The sequence below is a fragment of the Mustelus asterias genome, chromosome 6 (genome assembly GCF_964213995.1).
Source record: "Mustelus asterias chromosome 6, sMusAst1.hap1.1, whole genome shotgun sequence".
NCBI classification, from domain to species: domain Eukaryota; kingdom Metazoa; phylum Chordata; class Chondrichthyes; order Carcharhiniformes; family Triakidae; genus Mustelus; species Mustelus asterias.
The window spans coordinates 41,873,071-41,888,474 of record NC_135806.1 but is presented as its reverse complement, the minus strand read 5'-3'; the positions used below and the strand labels follow the sequence as shown (position 1 = coordinate 41,888,474).

The window sequence follows — 15,404 nt, the reverse complement described above, 5'->3', positions numbered from 1 at the left end:
CTGGCCTCCACACCTTCTGTGGCAATTAATTCCATAGATTCACCACCCTTTGGCTGAAGAAATTCCTCCTCGTCTCAGTTCTAAAGAGTCATCCCTTTACTCTGAGGCTGTGCCCTGGGATCCTAGTCTCTCCTACTAATGGAAACATCTTCCCCACGTCCACTCTATCCTGCCTTTCAGTATTCTGTAAGTTTCAATTAGATCCCCCTCACCCTTCTAAACTCCATCGAGTACAGACCCAGAGTCCTCAAATGTTCCTTATACATCAAGCTTTTCATCCCGGGATCATTCTCGGGAAGTTCCTCTGGACTTCTCAAGGCCAGCACATCCTTCCTTAGATATGGAGCCCAAAACTGCTCACACTATTCCAAATGTGGTCAGACCAGAGCATTATAAAGTCTCAACAGTACTTCCCTGCTTTTGTATTCTAGTCCTCTCAAAATGAATACTAACATTGCATTTGCCTTACTATCAACTCAGCCTGCAAGTTAACCTTAAGAGAATCCCAAACTAGGACTCCCAAGTCCCTTTGTGCTTCTGATTTCTGAATTCTCTCCCCATTTAGAAAATAGTCTATACGTCTATTCTTCCTGCCAAAGTGCATAACCTCACACATTCCCACATTGCATTCCATCTGCCACTTCTTTGCCCACTCTCCTAACCTGTCCAAGTCCTTCTGCAGCCTCTCTGCCTCCTCAAAACCACCTGTCCCTCCACCTATCTTTGTATCATCTACAAACATAGCCACACTGCCTTCAGTTCCTTCATCTAGATTATTGATGTATAAAGTGAAAAGTTGTGGTCCCAACACTGACCTCTGCAGAACTCCACTAGTTACCAGCTGCCATCATGAAAAGGATCCTTTTATCCCCACTCTCTGCCTTCTACCACTCAGCCAATCTTCTATCCATATTAGTATCTTACCTTTAACAACATTTGATTTGATTTGATTTATTATTGTCACATGGAGGCGGCACGGTAGCACAGTGGTTAGCACTGCTGCCTCACAGCGCCAGGGACCTCGGTTCAATTCCCGGCTTGAGTCACTGTCTGTGTGGAGTCTGCACGTTCTCACCGTGTCTGCGTGGGTTTCCTCCGGTTGCTCCGCTTTCCTCCCACAGTTTGAAGGACGTGTTGGTTAAATGCATTGACCCGAACAGGCGCCGGAGTGTGGCGTCCAGGGGAATTTCACAGTAACTTCATTGCAATGTTAATGTAAGCCTTACTTGTGACTAATAAATAAACTTTATGTATTAGCGTACAGTGAAAAGTATTGTTTCTTGCACGCTATGCAGACAAAGAATACCGTTCATAGAGAAGGAGACGAGAGGGTGCAGAATGTACTGTTACAGTAATAGCTAGGGTATAGAGAAAGATCAACTTTATGCAAGGACAGCAGCAGGGAAGAAGCTGTTCTTGAGTCAGTTGGTATGTAACCTCAGACTTCTGTATCTTTCCCGATGGATGAAGGTGGAAGAGAGAATGCCCGGAGCGCGTGGGGTCCTTAATTATGCTGACTGCTTTGCCGAGGCAGCGGGAAGTATAGACAGAGTCAATGGATGGGAGGCTGGTTTGCATGATGGATTGGGCTACATTCATGACCTTTTGTAGTTCCTTGCGGTCTTATCTTAACATGGTCTTAACATGGGCTCTTATCTTACATAGCAGCCTCTTGTATGGCATCTTATCAAAGGCCTTCTGTAAATCCAAATAGATAACATCCACTGTTCGTTACATCCTCAAAGAATCCTAACGTATTTGTCAGGCATGACCTCCCCTTGATGAAACCATGTTGGCTTTGCCCTATTTTACCGTGCACTTCCAAGTATTCCAAATCTCATCCTTAAGAATACTCTAAAAGCTTACCAATGACCGAGGTCAAGCTAACTGGTCTGTAACTTCCCGTCTTAAACAGGGGTGTAACATTAGCAATTTTCCAGTCCTCTGGGACCCTCCCTGACTCCAGTGATTCCTGAAAGATCACCATTAATGCCTCCATTATCTCTTCAGCTATCTCCTTCAGAACTCTGGGTGTAGTCCATCTAGTTCAGGTGATTTATCCTCTTTCAGATTTTTCAGCTTCCTTAGCGCCTTCTCCTTAGTAATAGCCACCGTATTCACCTCTGTTCCCTCACTCTCTTGAATTTTTATGTTACTGGTGTCTTCCATCATGAAGACTGACACAAAGTACCTATTCAAATCCTCTGCCATTTCTTTGTTCCCCATTACTATTTCTTCAGTGTCATGTTTCAGCGGTCCAATGTCCACTCTTGCCTCTCTCTTACCCTTTTTTTATATAACCAAAAAAACCTCTTGCAATCTTCTTTCATGTTACTGGCTAGCTTATGTTCATATTTCATCTTCTCCCCCTTTCACAGATATTCATTTAGTTTTTTAGTTGCTTCGTGGTACAGAACTTGAGTATTACTGAAAAAAAAGAAATGCTGTTGAAACTTTTCATACTGCACTCATCAGGATAGATGCAAAAATGCCAAATTTCAGAGACAGTAACAATTTATACTGCATGAGAAAAGAGTGCTGATTGGTTGGCAAGTCAACTTTAATTAGTTGAGGTGTTGCCATGGTGAATGCACCAGGACACTATTGTCACCCATGCGTTTGCTTAATTCAAAAAGGCTTGGACATGTTTATTTTGCCTACAGAGGACATATCCCTGCATATTAATGTATGTAGCCTCCAGTGAGCATAAGTGGGCCACATTGTGAGCTTGGCTGATAATCTTAAATTGGTTTTGAGTGCATTTCTTAACACACTCGGGATTATTCAGTGTGTGCAGCCCAATCACTGAATCATATCTTAACACTAAACATGTTCTGAGTTTTGCATGCACAGGCTAGTTGTGTATAGCCAATACTCTCCCTATTAGCTAAAGGGACATGCTGTTTGATATGTCCTACATAGCTGGCATTGCACTGCCACTGAAATTCATATACCACATTATTGATCTGTGTGGCAGATGAAATGTCTGTTTGGCTTGATAGCAGCATCCTGTTTATGGAAATACCACTCAGGTTGCTACTACATAATAGCAGAATGAAATGGCTAGTTTTATTTGTTGCTCAACTTTTTGTGATATCTTACTCTTCTAGGGTAATTTGAGGTAAACTGGGCATTTTCCAGGTTTAGAGGTGTTAGCTTTAGTCCATTCATGAGTACATGTGATATATAGTGAGCAATAATCTGATTGGTGTAGTCATTATCCCACAGAATAGCTTTGCACCTTATTTTGGTGTAAAGCTTGCATGGTGAGCAAATGGCTCAGGCCCTAGGATATTGCCTATAAGGCCAATCTTACAGTGCATGGAACTGCAGGAATCCCAATGCATATAAAAATTACTGGTCATTTATTCATTGCTGCTTGTGGTCTCTTGCTGTGTGCAAATTGGCTTCCGCATTTCCTACATTACATCAGTTACTACACTTCAGGAGGATGACATTTGCCAGTTTACCTGGAAGAAATATCGTATTCATGTTGAGCACATACAAATAGGGGATCACGCCTTAGCGATCTGTTTTACCATCTGGCAGTGGGGGAGGTCCCGAAGAGAGGGCTCTCTTTGTGGGAGTTCTTTTTCCATCAAGACCTGGTGTTGAGGGTGTTGAATGCAGTAGTGCCATGTAATTATAGATTAAGGTGGTTACGGACTCCCATGGCCACATATATTTTCTTGGGCAAGGGGAGTCCATATTCCATGTTTATGCAGAGTGTCTGAGGTTACAACCTCTTTTTAGATAGTTGAAGGGGCTGTTTCTCAACTTTTGGTTGCACTTCAGTGTCACACTTCTAATCTTTGGTCACCTGGTGGGACCTCCTCGTAAGCCAGCTTCTGGGCCTAGCCAAGTTGTCCATGAACAGGTCCAGGCAGTGGGTGCTCGAGGGTGCTGTCCAACCAACTGCCTGCTCTTTTACAGCGGCTATATTTGTGGTTAGGTGGGCTTGGAGAGGGAGCACATGGTGTCCACCTTCAGGCCTTCCATGACTGGTGGGTGCCATGGGGGCTAGGATGCATCATCACTCCTAGGAATGACATTTTTATTTAATTTATTAAGTTTCCTTTTGATGTTTCGTTGCAGTTACAGTGCCCCACCAGAGGCTGTGACCCCCTGTAATTTTTGTTTAATTTATTGATTATTGTTTTCTTAACAAAAATATAAATCGGGAATTGTTCCACCAGGGGCTGTCATCCTTCTTTCATTTGTTTATTTCATTAATCATTTGTTCAATCAAAGAGTGTATGAATTGGGCATGGCTGGGACACTGGATGGAACAGGAGGAGAGCTGTGAGACTGAACAAGTCAATAAACTCTCTCAGTATAGTAAAGCTCTGTGTCTTGGTTTTGGCTTCAGCTATTGGCTTGGACCCAATTAACCATCCTGCAGGGATCCAAGACATTATATTTTAGACTAGCCAAATAATTCTTCACAACGTAAAGATTATCCCTGAAATTCATGAATATACATCAGTTATGTTGTATTAAGACTCCCTCATTACCTTTTTGTAAAACAGTTATTTAAATTAATTCAATAAGATAAAAAAAAGTAATATGTATTCATCGAGTGAAATTTCCATTTAGTTCTTTCAAATCAGGGGAAGTGTGCCTTATGTTAATAAATTCAGCTGGATTAATTTGCTAAATAATGAAGTTATGAAATTAAATATGTGAAAACTACAAATTAACAAGACATCTGCAACTTTAGAACTGTAATTATGTCTGGAGAGGAGATTCTGGAAATCAAGTTTTATGCATTGATGCATTTCACACAACAAGATGGTTGTTGTTGTGTGATCTTAATTAATGTGAAGAATGTATTTGATAAACAAGCAATCGCTGATCAATACCTGCTGGTAACGCATGTCCCAATTTCCTGATGGGCATTTCCTGCAGGCCTAACCCTGTGCTGGGATCACAAATTGGAAAATTGCATGCGTGCTTCCCATTATTTCCCATTCAAAGTTCTTTGGCCACCTCATGACAAATGCTCCCATATGTGCGACTTCATGCTGGCAGTGCCCTTTCATTAAAATTTACCGCTTAGTATATTGGCATTATCATTTATTAAAAGATGTTCTTCCCTGTGTTTGAAGCAACTGATATCGACGGCGCAGGTCCGGCTGAATTATTTGAACATCCTAGGTGATCTCCGAACATATGGAGGGAAAACCTTTAACGTAACCCTTCTGGTAGGTAGAGAAAAGGTTCCTTTCAAACTCTTGTTTTTGCGTTCTTAAATAAATTTCTAATGAAATGTGCTTTCTCTAGCTGCAGGACAGAGAATCATTTATTACATTGCTGGTAGGAGCCAAGTATGGTGTCAGCCAGATTATTAACAGCAAGCTCAATATTATAAACCAGCTAACAAACTTCCACAGCATCAGGAAGTTGGAGTTGACTTTCGAATGTGACAAGGTCAGCATGGTGAATATCTACCTCGTGGATGTGAAGGTAAAGGATGTGTGTGCTTTATATCGCGTAGGCTGTTGCTCAAAATTCAGTTGCTGTGCCTTGTGTGAAATTACTCCTGTCCTCTGTTCACCAGTATGTTCAACATGAGCCGCCCAAGGTTGATTCTTACCCTTATCTGTTGCCAGAACCTAGGTGGCTGGGAGATAAAATGGCCTCAAGTAACTTAGCTGTACTGGTGCCACCAGGATCCCAATGTCGTGAGATCTGAGTGCAATTTTAACTCAAGGCCTGAGGTGGGGAAGCCACTGCATATTTCCTGCCAGGCCAATATTGGGAGTGACGTGGATTGATCTCAGTAAAAATGTTATTTGTTCTTGTGCAACAAAGAGCAGCAGGAATGTTCCTCGGGTCCCCACAGGAAAAGCTTCATCTTCCCCTTTCCCAGACTTTCCAGCCTGAACACGAGACACCCCAGAACATGAACTCACCACCTGCTGGTATGAGAATGTGTAATCTGTTGTGGAACAATGTCGGTTACATGGGATATGTGAGCTGATATGCAGCGATCCGGGCTAATATAGGGCAGACTGGGCTGATATGGGATGGTGTGGGCTGATATAGGGTGGCATAGTAAGTTTATTTATTTATTAGTCACAAGTAAGGCTTACATTAACACTGCAATGAAGTTACTGTGAAATCACCCTAGTTGCCACACTTTGGCGCCTGTTCGGGTCAATGCACCTAACCAGCACGTCTTTCAGACTGTGAGAGGAAACCGGAATACCCAGAGGAAACCCACGCAGACACAGGGAGAAGTGCAAACTCCACACAGTGACCCAAGCCGGGAATCGAACCTGGGTCCCTGGCGCTGTGAGGCAGCAGTGCTAACCACTGTGTCACCGTATCAAGGACTGATATGGGGAAATATGGGCAGATGTGGTGCAGTCCAGACATATTTGAGGAAATGTGGACTGAAAAGGGGCTGCACAGACTGGTATGAGACAGAGTGGACTTGTGTGGAGCAGTGTGGCCTTTAATCGGGCGGTGTGGGCTATTCTAGAATCATAGAATGATACAGTGCAGGGGAGATAATTTAGCCTGTCTTACCTATGCTGATTCTTTGAAAGAGCTGTCCAATTAATCACACTCCCCTTCCTTTTCCCTGTTGCTCTGTAGATTTTTCACATCAAATATTTATCCAATTTCCTTTTGAAAGTTATGATTGAATCTGCTTCCACCATCATTTTAGGCAGTGCATTCCAGACCATAACAATCCACGTTATAAAAGATAAATCCTCCTTATCTTCCCTCAGAATCTTTAGCCAATTACCTTGTATTTGTGTCCTGGCCTTGCGCCAGTGGAAACCATTTATCCTTATTTTGAACACGATTAAATCTCCCCTGAATCTCCCTTACTCTAAGGTAAGCAACCCCAGCTTCTCCAGGTTTCATGTAACTGACGTCCTCATCTCTGGTACCATTCTAGTCCACCTCCTCAACATCCTCTCTAAGGCCTTGACATCTTCCCTAAAGTTTGTTACCCAGAATTTCCCACAATGCTCTGGTTTTGATTTCTAAAAGTTCAGCATAACTTCTTTCTGTACTTCATGGGTATGAAATTTAGTTATGTAGCGCTGTTGCTACTGGCACTTGCAGGTGTACCTCAATCATAGAAGTGTGAGAGAAGCTGCTGGTGTGTCCCCTGTGTGAGTTTGAAGAGGTTGAAAGGGAAAGATCATTGTCAACAGCCCTTGGTCCTAAACTCTGGAGTTGCCCTCTAAATCTCTTTCCCTCACACTCTCCTTTTTATACATTTTCATCCTCACACAGCAGCAGACTGTTCCAACACCGGTAAAATCCAGCATTGTGGTAAAGTGACTATCAATAATCTGATTAATTGGGTGATGGTGGCCAAGTTGCTGCTGTTCCAGCTTTTGGAAATAACCCTGAGTGGCTCCAGTGTCAGCAGATGTAGGTCCCACTGGGCCTAGCACATCTGCCATACCAGGAAGCCTGGTCAGAAATACCCATCCTTCCTTGAAGGATAATTTACTTGATAAAATATCCACCCTTCCTTAAGGGAATAATTTACTAATAATTTCTTAAAGGATCACAAAAATCAAATTCTAGTCCAGTGACGAATTTCATCTCCTTCTCCCAACCCACCAGAATCACCTCATGATTGCTAACTTCAACATCTGCTTCTGCTAGAGTAGGACAGGTGAAAAATAAAATCTCAGAAACAGGGATTACTGACTCCCTATTCTGAATGATTTTTCTTCTTGATAAACGAAGAGCAAATCTCCCTTTAAAAATGTTGGGGGTGATTCTCCCACATCGCCACGCTACTTTTCTAGTGCAGTATGGTGGGAGAATCTCGCATTCGGGCATTCCCACCACATGCGCATCTCCCAGCCCCGGATTTCTGGTGCCATCAGATCCGCGCTGGAAACCAGCAGAAAGACCAAGTAAATGATTTGCATCTCTTTTTAATGTTATTTCAATGTGATTAACAGGCCCGGGACTGAATTCTCCAGGCCCGCTAGCCTCTCCCATCCGCCAGGGTATTTCACTCTAGCGGGGTTTGCAGTAGGTCCACACTTTCAGGGAACTAACAAGACAACCCTGCTGGAGTGAAGGGGGGGGAGGCAATTGGGGCCCACCCAGGTGGTTGGGTGGAGGGGAGTTGGTGCCCCCTGAGCAAGGGTACCCTAGCAATGCCAGCCTGTGTCCTGGCACTGCCCAAGGGGCAAAGTGCCCAGCCAAAGGGGTGGGGCCTAATGGGGTGCAGGGCCTCGGGGGTGGGGCCTGTTGGAGGTGGGGCTTGGGGGCAATCACTGGGTTGGGGGAGTCCCGCTGCCACTCTGCATGGGGATCAGTGGGGGCAGAAGGGAGAACAACGATTGGGGCAGGCTGGGAGGTGGCGGTGGCTGGAGATCAGGGCGGGCTGGCGGGGTGCCTGCCGGGGGCAGTTCTGCCTGCAGGAGGGTGGGGGGATCGTCACTGCTGGGGAGGCTGCAGATCGGGGTGGGCTGATGGAGGTAACTGCCAGGAGGGGGTTCTGACTGCGGGAGGGTGGGGGATCATCATTGGTGGGGAGGGGGGCTGGAGATCAGGGCAGGCGAGCACAGGGGGTTCAGGGCTGGCCTGGGAATGGACAGGGGGATCACAATCGGGCTGTGGGAGGGGGGGCGTTGGGGGACAGCACTGCAGGGGTCCTGGGCTAGCCAGCGATTGAGCTGGCCACAGCAGGGAGGCTGACAGTTCAGGGTCACTGCTCATGTGCAGAGGCCCGCTGGTTTCAGCCTCTCCAGCATGAATAGGCCCTGCCCCCTGAAATGCAATGATACTCAGGCTGGTGGCCTCTGCAGTGCACAGAGTGTGGGAAATTTCAGTGTGAACTCCCATTGTGAATTGCTCCAGTTTTCCCGTGCATTCGACACTTAGAATTTTTTTGGGAGAATCGCCCCCGTTCTTTGGGGTGCATTGGTAAGGAGATATCTATGATTGCACTAATTTGGTCATGTGCCCTAATGTGGCTCTCTCACTTACATTATATCTTTGATTATCATCGTAACTGTTTCACATAAATTAATAGCCTAGAATTTTCTGCCAAGACAGCAGTGAGTTTCACAGCGCTTGTCATTATTATTGTGTAAATTGTTCAGCAACTTGTGGTGAGGAAAATACACCCAGCAAAATGTGAATTTCTACAAGTTGCTGAAAATTTTGCACTGCTCCATTGTTAGCCTTGTATGAACACAACTCCACACAGCCTCTTCATGAGTTCCAAGTTTGTTTTGAGCATTAATTGTCAATTTAGCTCACTCAAATTCCTACATTAGAACAATGACTTACAATTCAAAATTCCTCCATGGTTTTAAAGCACTTTGGGGTGTCCAGAGGCTGTTAAATGTGCTATAAAAATGCAAGTCTTCCTTTTAGAAAGATAGGGTGAGTACTTAAGATCCTACGGACATTTTTAGTGTTGGGATTTATGTTTCTGCAATTCTAATCCATCTATCCTGCCCAGAACAACAAGTCAATTCTCCCAAGTCTCATTTCAATGTGTATTAAATTATAAGAGATTCGAAACATTATCATTTCTTTTAGTTTCTCATTTCTCTTTTTTTCTCTCTCTTTCAATCTAATCTTTTTATCCTTCTCTTTATCCCTCTTTCTGCTCCTGATTTGACTATTTTACCTGCCTTCTTCAATCTTCCTCTGTTATTTCTCAATCTTTAAATCTCAATGGTTAAGGAAATGATTGCCCCATCATTCACTCAGATCGCAGATTCCCTGTTGTCTTTGCTTATCAACTCGCACTTCCAGCAAGCTGAAGAGTGAAGGAAAACATTTAACCAAAAGGAAGACACTGTGAGGATGTCTCACTTCAGCAAATTCTAGGCCAACAATGTTGTTAAAATGAAAGAGTTGGTACCAATTGAAGTCTAGGGCAGGGTGAATGAAAGAGTTCAGTTACTGACTGTATGCTTCAATTTACAGTCTCTGACATTGTTACTGGAATCTCACCATGCCAAAGATCTTGTGTGTTTGATTGCTGGATATCACAGGCTGTATGTGAACTCCACGGACTCCATCTTCAGCTGGCCTGGCAATTATCAAAATCAGACGGTTACAAGTGAAGAAGGTAATGCTTTGATTATTGTTTATTTTAAATCAGGAATTCCAGTTTTGTTATTGTCATCCTTTTTGTTCAAGAAAGTACATTTCCAAATATGAATTTTGTTTCCATTGGCACTGCCCCTGACGGAACTGTGTTTCTTATACAATTTGTCAACACTGAAAATTTGTCAGGGATGTTTTCAATGTATACAGATACTGATCATGTCCCTGAGCAATTCTAGACAGTGTCAGTCTTGTGTTATGGACAGGGGTTTGTTTAATTTACACAGCCATGATTTCTCCTCTCACCACACACTCATAAACAGAAAGTTGTTTTGATTTGTTTCTCCCTTTATAAGTGGTGACATATTTTCCAACCCCTCAGTTTTGGTGTGTGACCCAATTTCTATTAATAATCCCATAGCAAACACGTGATAGGATGAACTCAGAGGGTTAAATTTATTTGCACAAACTCAAAACACATAGGGAGGTGTTGCCATGTGGTCCCCGCTGCACACATACAATACAAGAGGGATAGGGAAAAGGAAGATTTACAGTGCAAAGACCACAGAGAAAAGAATTATTTTTTCACTTGAGACCATAGTCCAGAATCAAAATCCAGTGATGTATTCCTTCACGGAGGTTGGCACGTTGAAAACTGATGCTCTATAATTCATTTTTCCAGTGGAGTTGATTTCACATGAGAAGATAGGCACTGAGATAAGAGCTGAATCAGTCTTGTAGGCAATGGTAATGAAATTCCAGTCGAAACAATGGAGATGGAGATGGATATTCAGTCGGGACAGAGACCATTTTCTATGCTGCAGCTTATAGATGATAAAATGGCAGACTGAGTTTTCAGTACAGCAAGGCAATATAACTGGTTCCATCAACTAGAGGTCCATGTCATATACGACCATAGGAAATAGCAGAAGTAGGTTATTCAGCCCTTTCAGCCCAATCCACCACTATTTAATAAGATGATGGCTGATCTGCTTTTGTTTCAAGTTCTATATTCCCATCTATCTTGATAATGTTTGATTCCCTTGCCTAACAAGAATCTATCTACCACCGCCTTAAAAATATTCAATGACCCCGCTTCCGCCACCTTCTGAGGCAGAGGCTGGGATTCTCCCAAAAAAAATCTAAGTGCCGAATTTGCGTAAAAATTAGAGTAACTCCTGCTGTTATTTTTAGCGCGATTTTCAAAATGAATCTTCCACACGCTGTACATCACAGAGTGCCCTTGCGTGAATCACGATAAAAATCTGGAGGTGGGGCCTATTCCCGCTGGAGAGGCCAGCAGCATAGCGCTAAGCGGGCCACTGCGTGTGTGCTGATCTGTCCGAACGGAGATCGGCGCAGGTGCAGTTGCTTCGTACTGCTGGCCTCCCAATTACTGGCCATCTTTATTGCTGGCCAGCACAGCAATCCCCCATCGCTGCCCCTCCAATCCACACCCCAACCCCCAATCGCTGGTCTTCCAGACATCATCAGGCCAGCCCCGAACACCCCCACCCCGGACTAGCTCGATCTCCACTCCCCCGCTCCCCCCGCCCCCCCCCACTTGCCCCACCCCCTTGGCTGACAATACCCCCGACTTCCTGGGGGCCCATTAGTGGGAAGATGTTGTAAACTGCGCTGGAGTGAACCACTCCTGGCAGGGGTGGGGGGAGAGGCTAGCGGACCTGAAGACTTCAGTCCTGGGCCCGCTAATGATAGGGAAATACAAATTTAAATATTTAAAGCAGCTCCGTGCTGATTTCCGGCGCAAAGCTGCACCGCCGGAAATCCAGGGCCCGGGGATGTACAGAGGCTGTGGCGTCCAACGGGAAGCTCACTAAGTGGTCTCTGCTTATGTCTCCTGGCAGCGCAGGGAGCTGGGAGAATCACCTCCAGAGTTCCAAAGCTGCAAAAACCTCTGAGAGAAAAGAATTCTCCTCATCTCTGTCCTAAAAGGGTGACACCTAATTTTGAAATAGTGCCCTCTAGTTCTGAACTCACCCATAAGATGAAAGATTCTTTTCATGTCCCCCTTGTGAATACCAATCAGGATCTTATATACATCAATCGAGTCACCCTCACTCTTTTAAACACCAGTGGAAACAAGCCCAGTCTGTTTAACTTTTCTTCATTAGACAACCCGCTCATTCCTGGTATCAATTTAATAAACCAGCTCTGAACCACCTCCATCCTTCCTCAAATAAGGATATCAAAACTATACACAATATTCAAGATGTGGTCTCACCAATGCTCTGTATAACTGAAGCATAAAATCCTTAGTTTTATGTTCAATTTCTCTTGCAATAAAGGACAGCATTAGTCTTCTTAATTAATTGCTGTGCCTATATGACTTCCACCTCGCCACTCTGGCTTTGACAAAGGGTGAATTTCCCTTTGTTTGGACCCCTGAGATTGTTTAATGTTCCTCCCATTAAGACTTGAAAGGGATGTTGTGGGGTTCTTTGTCCTAGCAGACAAATAGGCTGCAGTTGGCCAGACCTTGCTTATGAAATGCAGACGGCCCCTCTGTAGTTTACTTTGAATTTGGTGTTTGCAACTCACAAGGGTCGTTCGTACATTTTCAGAGATAATGGGAGGTACGTTTCTGCGATACAGCCATGGTAGATTATTCAGCTCAGGGGCACAGACAGATACAGCTTCAGCCATTCTAAAAGGTCCTTGTTCAATTTTCAAAGTTCCAGTAATTAGCCATGAAGATATCGATATTTATTTTACGAAAATAGAGTGTGAGGTCTTAGTCCCCTGACATGTTGCTGAGTGGCAGCTTTTCGCTCTGTGAAAGTTGTGGTTTTGAGTACCACTTGAGCCCAAATCAAAACTGACTTTCCTGTGTATTACTGAGGGGGTGCTGGACAATCAGAGGTGTCATTTTTGTGTATGAGATGTTCCCATTTCTGCAGCGATAGTATATCCCATAGCATTATTTGAAGAAGAGCAAGGGTTCCTCCTCATATCTGGTCCAAAATTTACCCCTCAACTAAAACAAGTTAACTGGTCGTATATTTCATTGCTGTTTGAGGGATCTTGCTGAGCATAATTTTAGTTTCCATGTTTTCGTACATTTCAAAATGTGCCTACACTTCAAAATAATTAATTGTGAAGGTTGCGATATAAGTGTAATTAAGGGTGGTACAGTGGTTAGCGGAAACCAGACATGATGGCCTCACCGGAGCGATTGAGGGCTGTTAAAGCCACCTGGGTGGTTGGAGGCAGGGCTAGGCAGTGCCTATGGGGCAGTTCCAGCCTGGCATTGCTCACCAGGCACCCTGCCACTGCCCACTATAACTGTGCCAGGCCAGTGCCAAGGGGGTGGGGCCTACGTGGGGGTGGAATCTGAGTGGTGGTGAGGCTATGACGGGGGGAGGAAAGGGGGTAGCTCTGTGGGGGAGGGGTGATAAAGGGAAGGGGGGCCTCCACAGGAGTGGTGATTAGTGAGGAAGGGGAACTCTGCAGGGGTGGTGATCCAGGGAAGGGGGGAGCTCTGCAGGGGGGGTGATCCAGGGAAGGGGGGAGCTCTGCAGGGGGGGTGATCCAGGGAAGGGGGGAGCTCTGCAGGGGGGGGGGGGTGATCAGGGGAAGGGGGGAGCTCTGCAGGGGGGGGGGTGATCAGGGGAAGGGGGGAGCTCTGCGGGGGGGGGGGGTGATCAGGGGAAGGGGGGAGCTCTGCAGGGGGGTTGATCGGTGGAGAAGGGGGGAGCTCTGCAGGGGCGTGATCAGGGGAAGGGGAGCTCTGCAGGGGGGGTTGATCGGTGGAGAAGGGGGGAACTCTGCAGGGGGGGTGATCAGGGGAAGGGCGAAGCTCTGAACAGGGAGTACTCGTTGGGAAAAGGGGGAGTTCTGCAAAGGGGGTGATCAGGGGAAGGGGGAGCTCTGCTCGGGGTGATTGGGAGAAGAAGGGGAGTTCTGCAGGTTAATGGTCGATGGGGAAGGGGGAACTCTGCAGGGGTAGTGATTGGCAGGGGAAGGGAGCTCTGCAGGGGTAGTGATTGGCAGGGGAAGGGAGCTCTGCAGGGGTAGTGATTGGCAGGAGAAGGGAGCTCTGCAGGGGTAGTGATCGATGGGGAAGAGGGGAACTCTTCAGAAGGGGAGCGATCGGCTGGGGGTGGGAGGGACCGGAACAAGGAACGATTGGCTTGGGGGGGGGGGGGGGGGGGGGGAAAGAGATTGGCACAGGTAGTGACCAGTGAGGGGGAAGGGGGAGACTGGCACAGGTAGTGACCGGTGAGGGGGGGAGGGGGAAGGGGGAGACTGGCACAGTTAGTGACCGGTGAGGGGGAAGGGGGAGACTGGCACAGGGGCGTTCGGCGGTGGGAAGGGTCGAGGGTGTGACAGGAGATTGCAGACACCTGTGCAATGGTGCCCCAAGTGGTCTGCAGCTGGCTTCACCGGTGAGCTTAGGATCCCCTCCCTCAGGACTCACCTTTTGCACTAAGTGCCAGATGGAGCAGCAGTCTAATATCTCATACAGAAGGGAACAACCTCCAACAATGCAGCACTGATTTGCCAGCCAAGACTCAATTTCTGAAGTGGGACTTGAACCCATGGGTCGGATTCTCTGCCACCCACCCCCCCCCCCCCCCCCCCCCCCCCCCACCACCCCCACCCCACACAGCGTGTTTCTCGCAGTGGGAAACAGCTCACCATTGGTCGACGGTGGGATTTTCTGGTCCTCCCATTCCCCAAATGGAATTTCCTCTTGACTTCACTGGGAAACATGCGGCAGGGCTGCACCGTCAGCAGGGTCAGAAGATCCCACCGGTGTGAACAGCCAGAAAGTTCAGGCACGTAAATCCCTTTGAACAAGAGCTGAGAGTACGACCACTGAGCTAAATCCAGCATTTGGCATCATCTGAACTGCACAGCCACAAGGTGTCAGAAAACAATCCTGTCACAATTTATTATCCAAATACTAATTCTACACTGCCTTATGAAACACATGAGCCAAATCTCCTGATGTAACTCGTGGATTATTTTAGTTCTAAACAAGTCAAAACTGAAAATAACCTGTTCAAATTGTCAAAACCTGTTATTTTAGAATCAGAAGGTACTAAAAATATACAGCTGGTGAACTAGCTTCGTCAGAACTTCACCTTCATCTACATGTCAATAGCCGGTCTCTTTTCTTTTTGGATGCTGCTAGATCTATTGTGTATTCCCAACATTTTCAATTTTTATTATACATTTCCATCATTCACCTTTGTACTCCTTTTATTTGCTTTAGAATTAGTCAATTTCCTGCATAGAAAGGATCAGTTGGCAAATTTTGCTATTAGATACTTAAGCCTTCAGTTTAAATGTACATTTTCCTGATATGAGTCACCTCACAC

General features: G+C 45.6%; 1 protein-coding gene across 1 annotated transcript in view; it reads left to right on the top strand.

Annotated features, from left to right (window-relative positions):
* The window catches only part of frmpd1a (FERM and PDZ domain containing 1a), a 102,198-nt gene that overhangs the window by 77,142 nt on the left and 9,652 nt on the right, over positions 1 to 15,404 (top strand). The window contains exons 11-13 of the mRNA XM_078213856.1: positions 5,109 to 5,204; positions 5,284 to 5,466; positions 9,934 to 10,078. Of these exons, the coding sequence (XP_078069982.1) occupies positions 5,109 to 5,204; positions 5,284 to 5,466; positions 9,934 to 10,078 (424 nt within the window). The remainder of the gene's footprint in view (positions 1 to 5,108; positions 5,205 to 5,283; positions 5,467 to 9,933; positions 10,079 to 15,404) is intronic.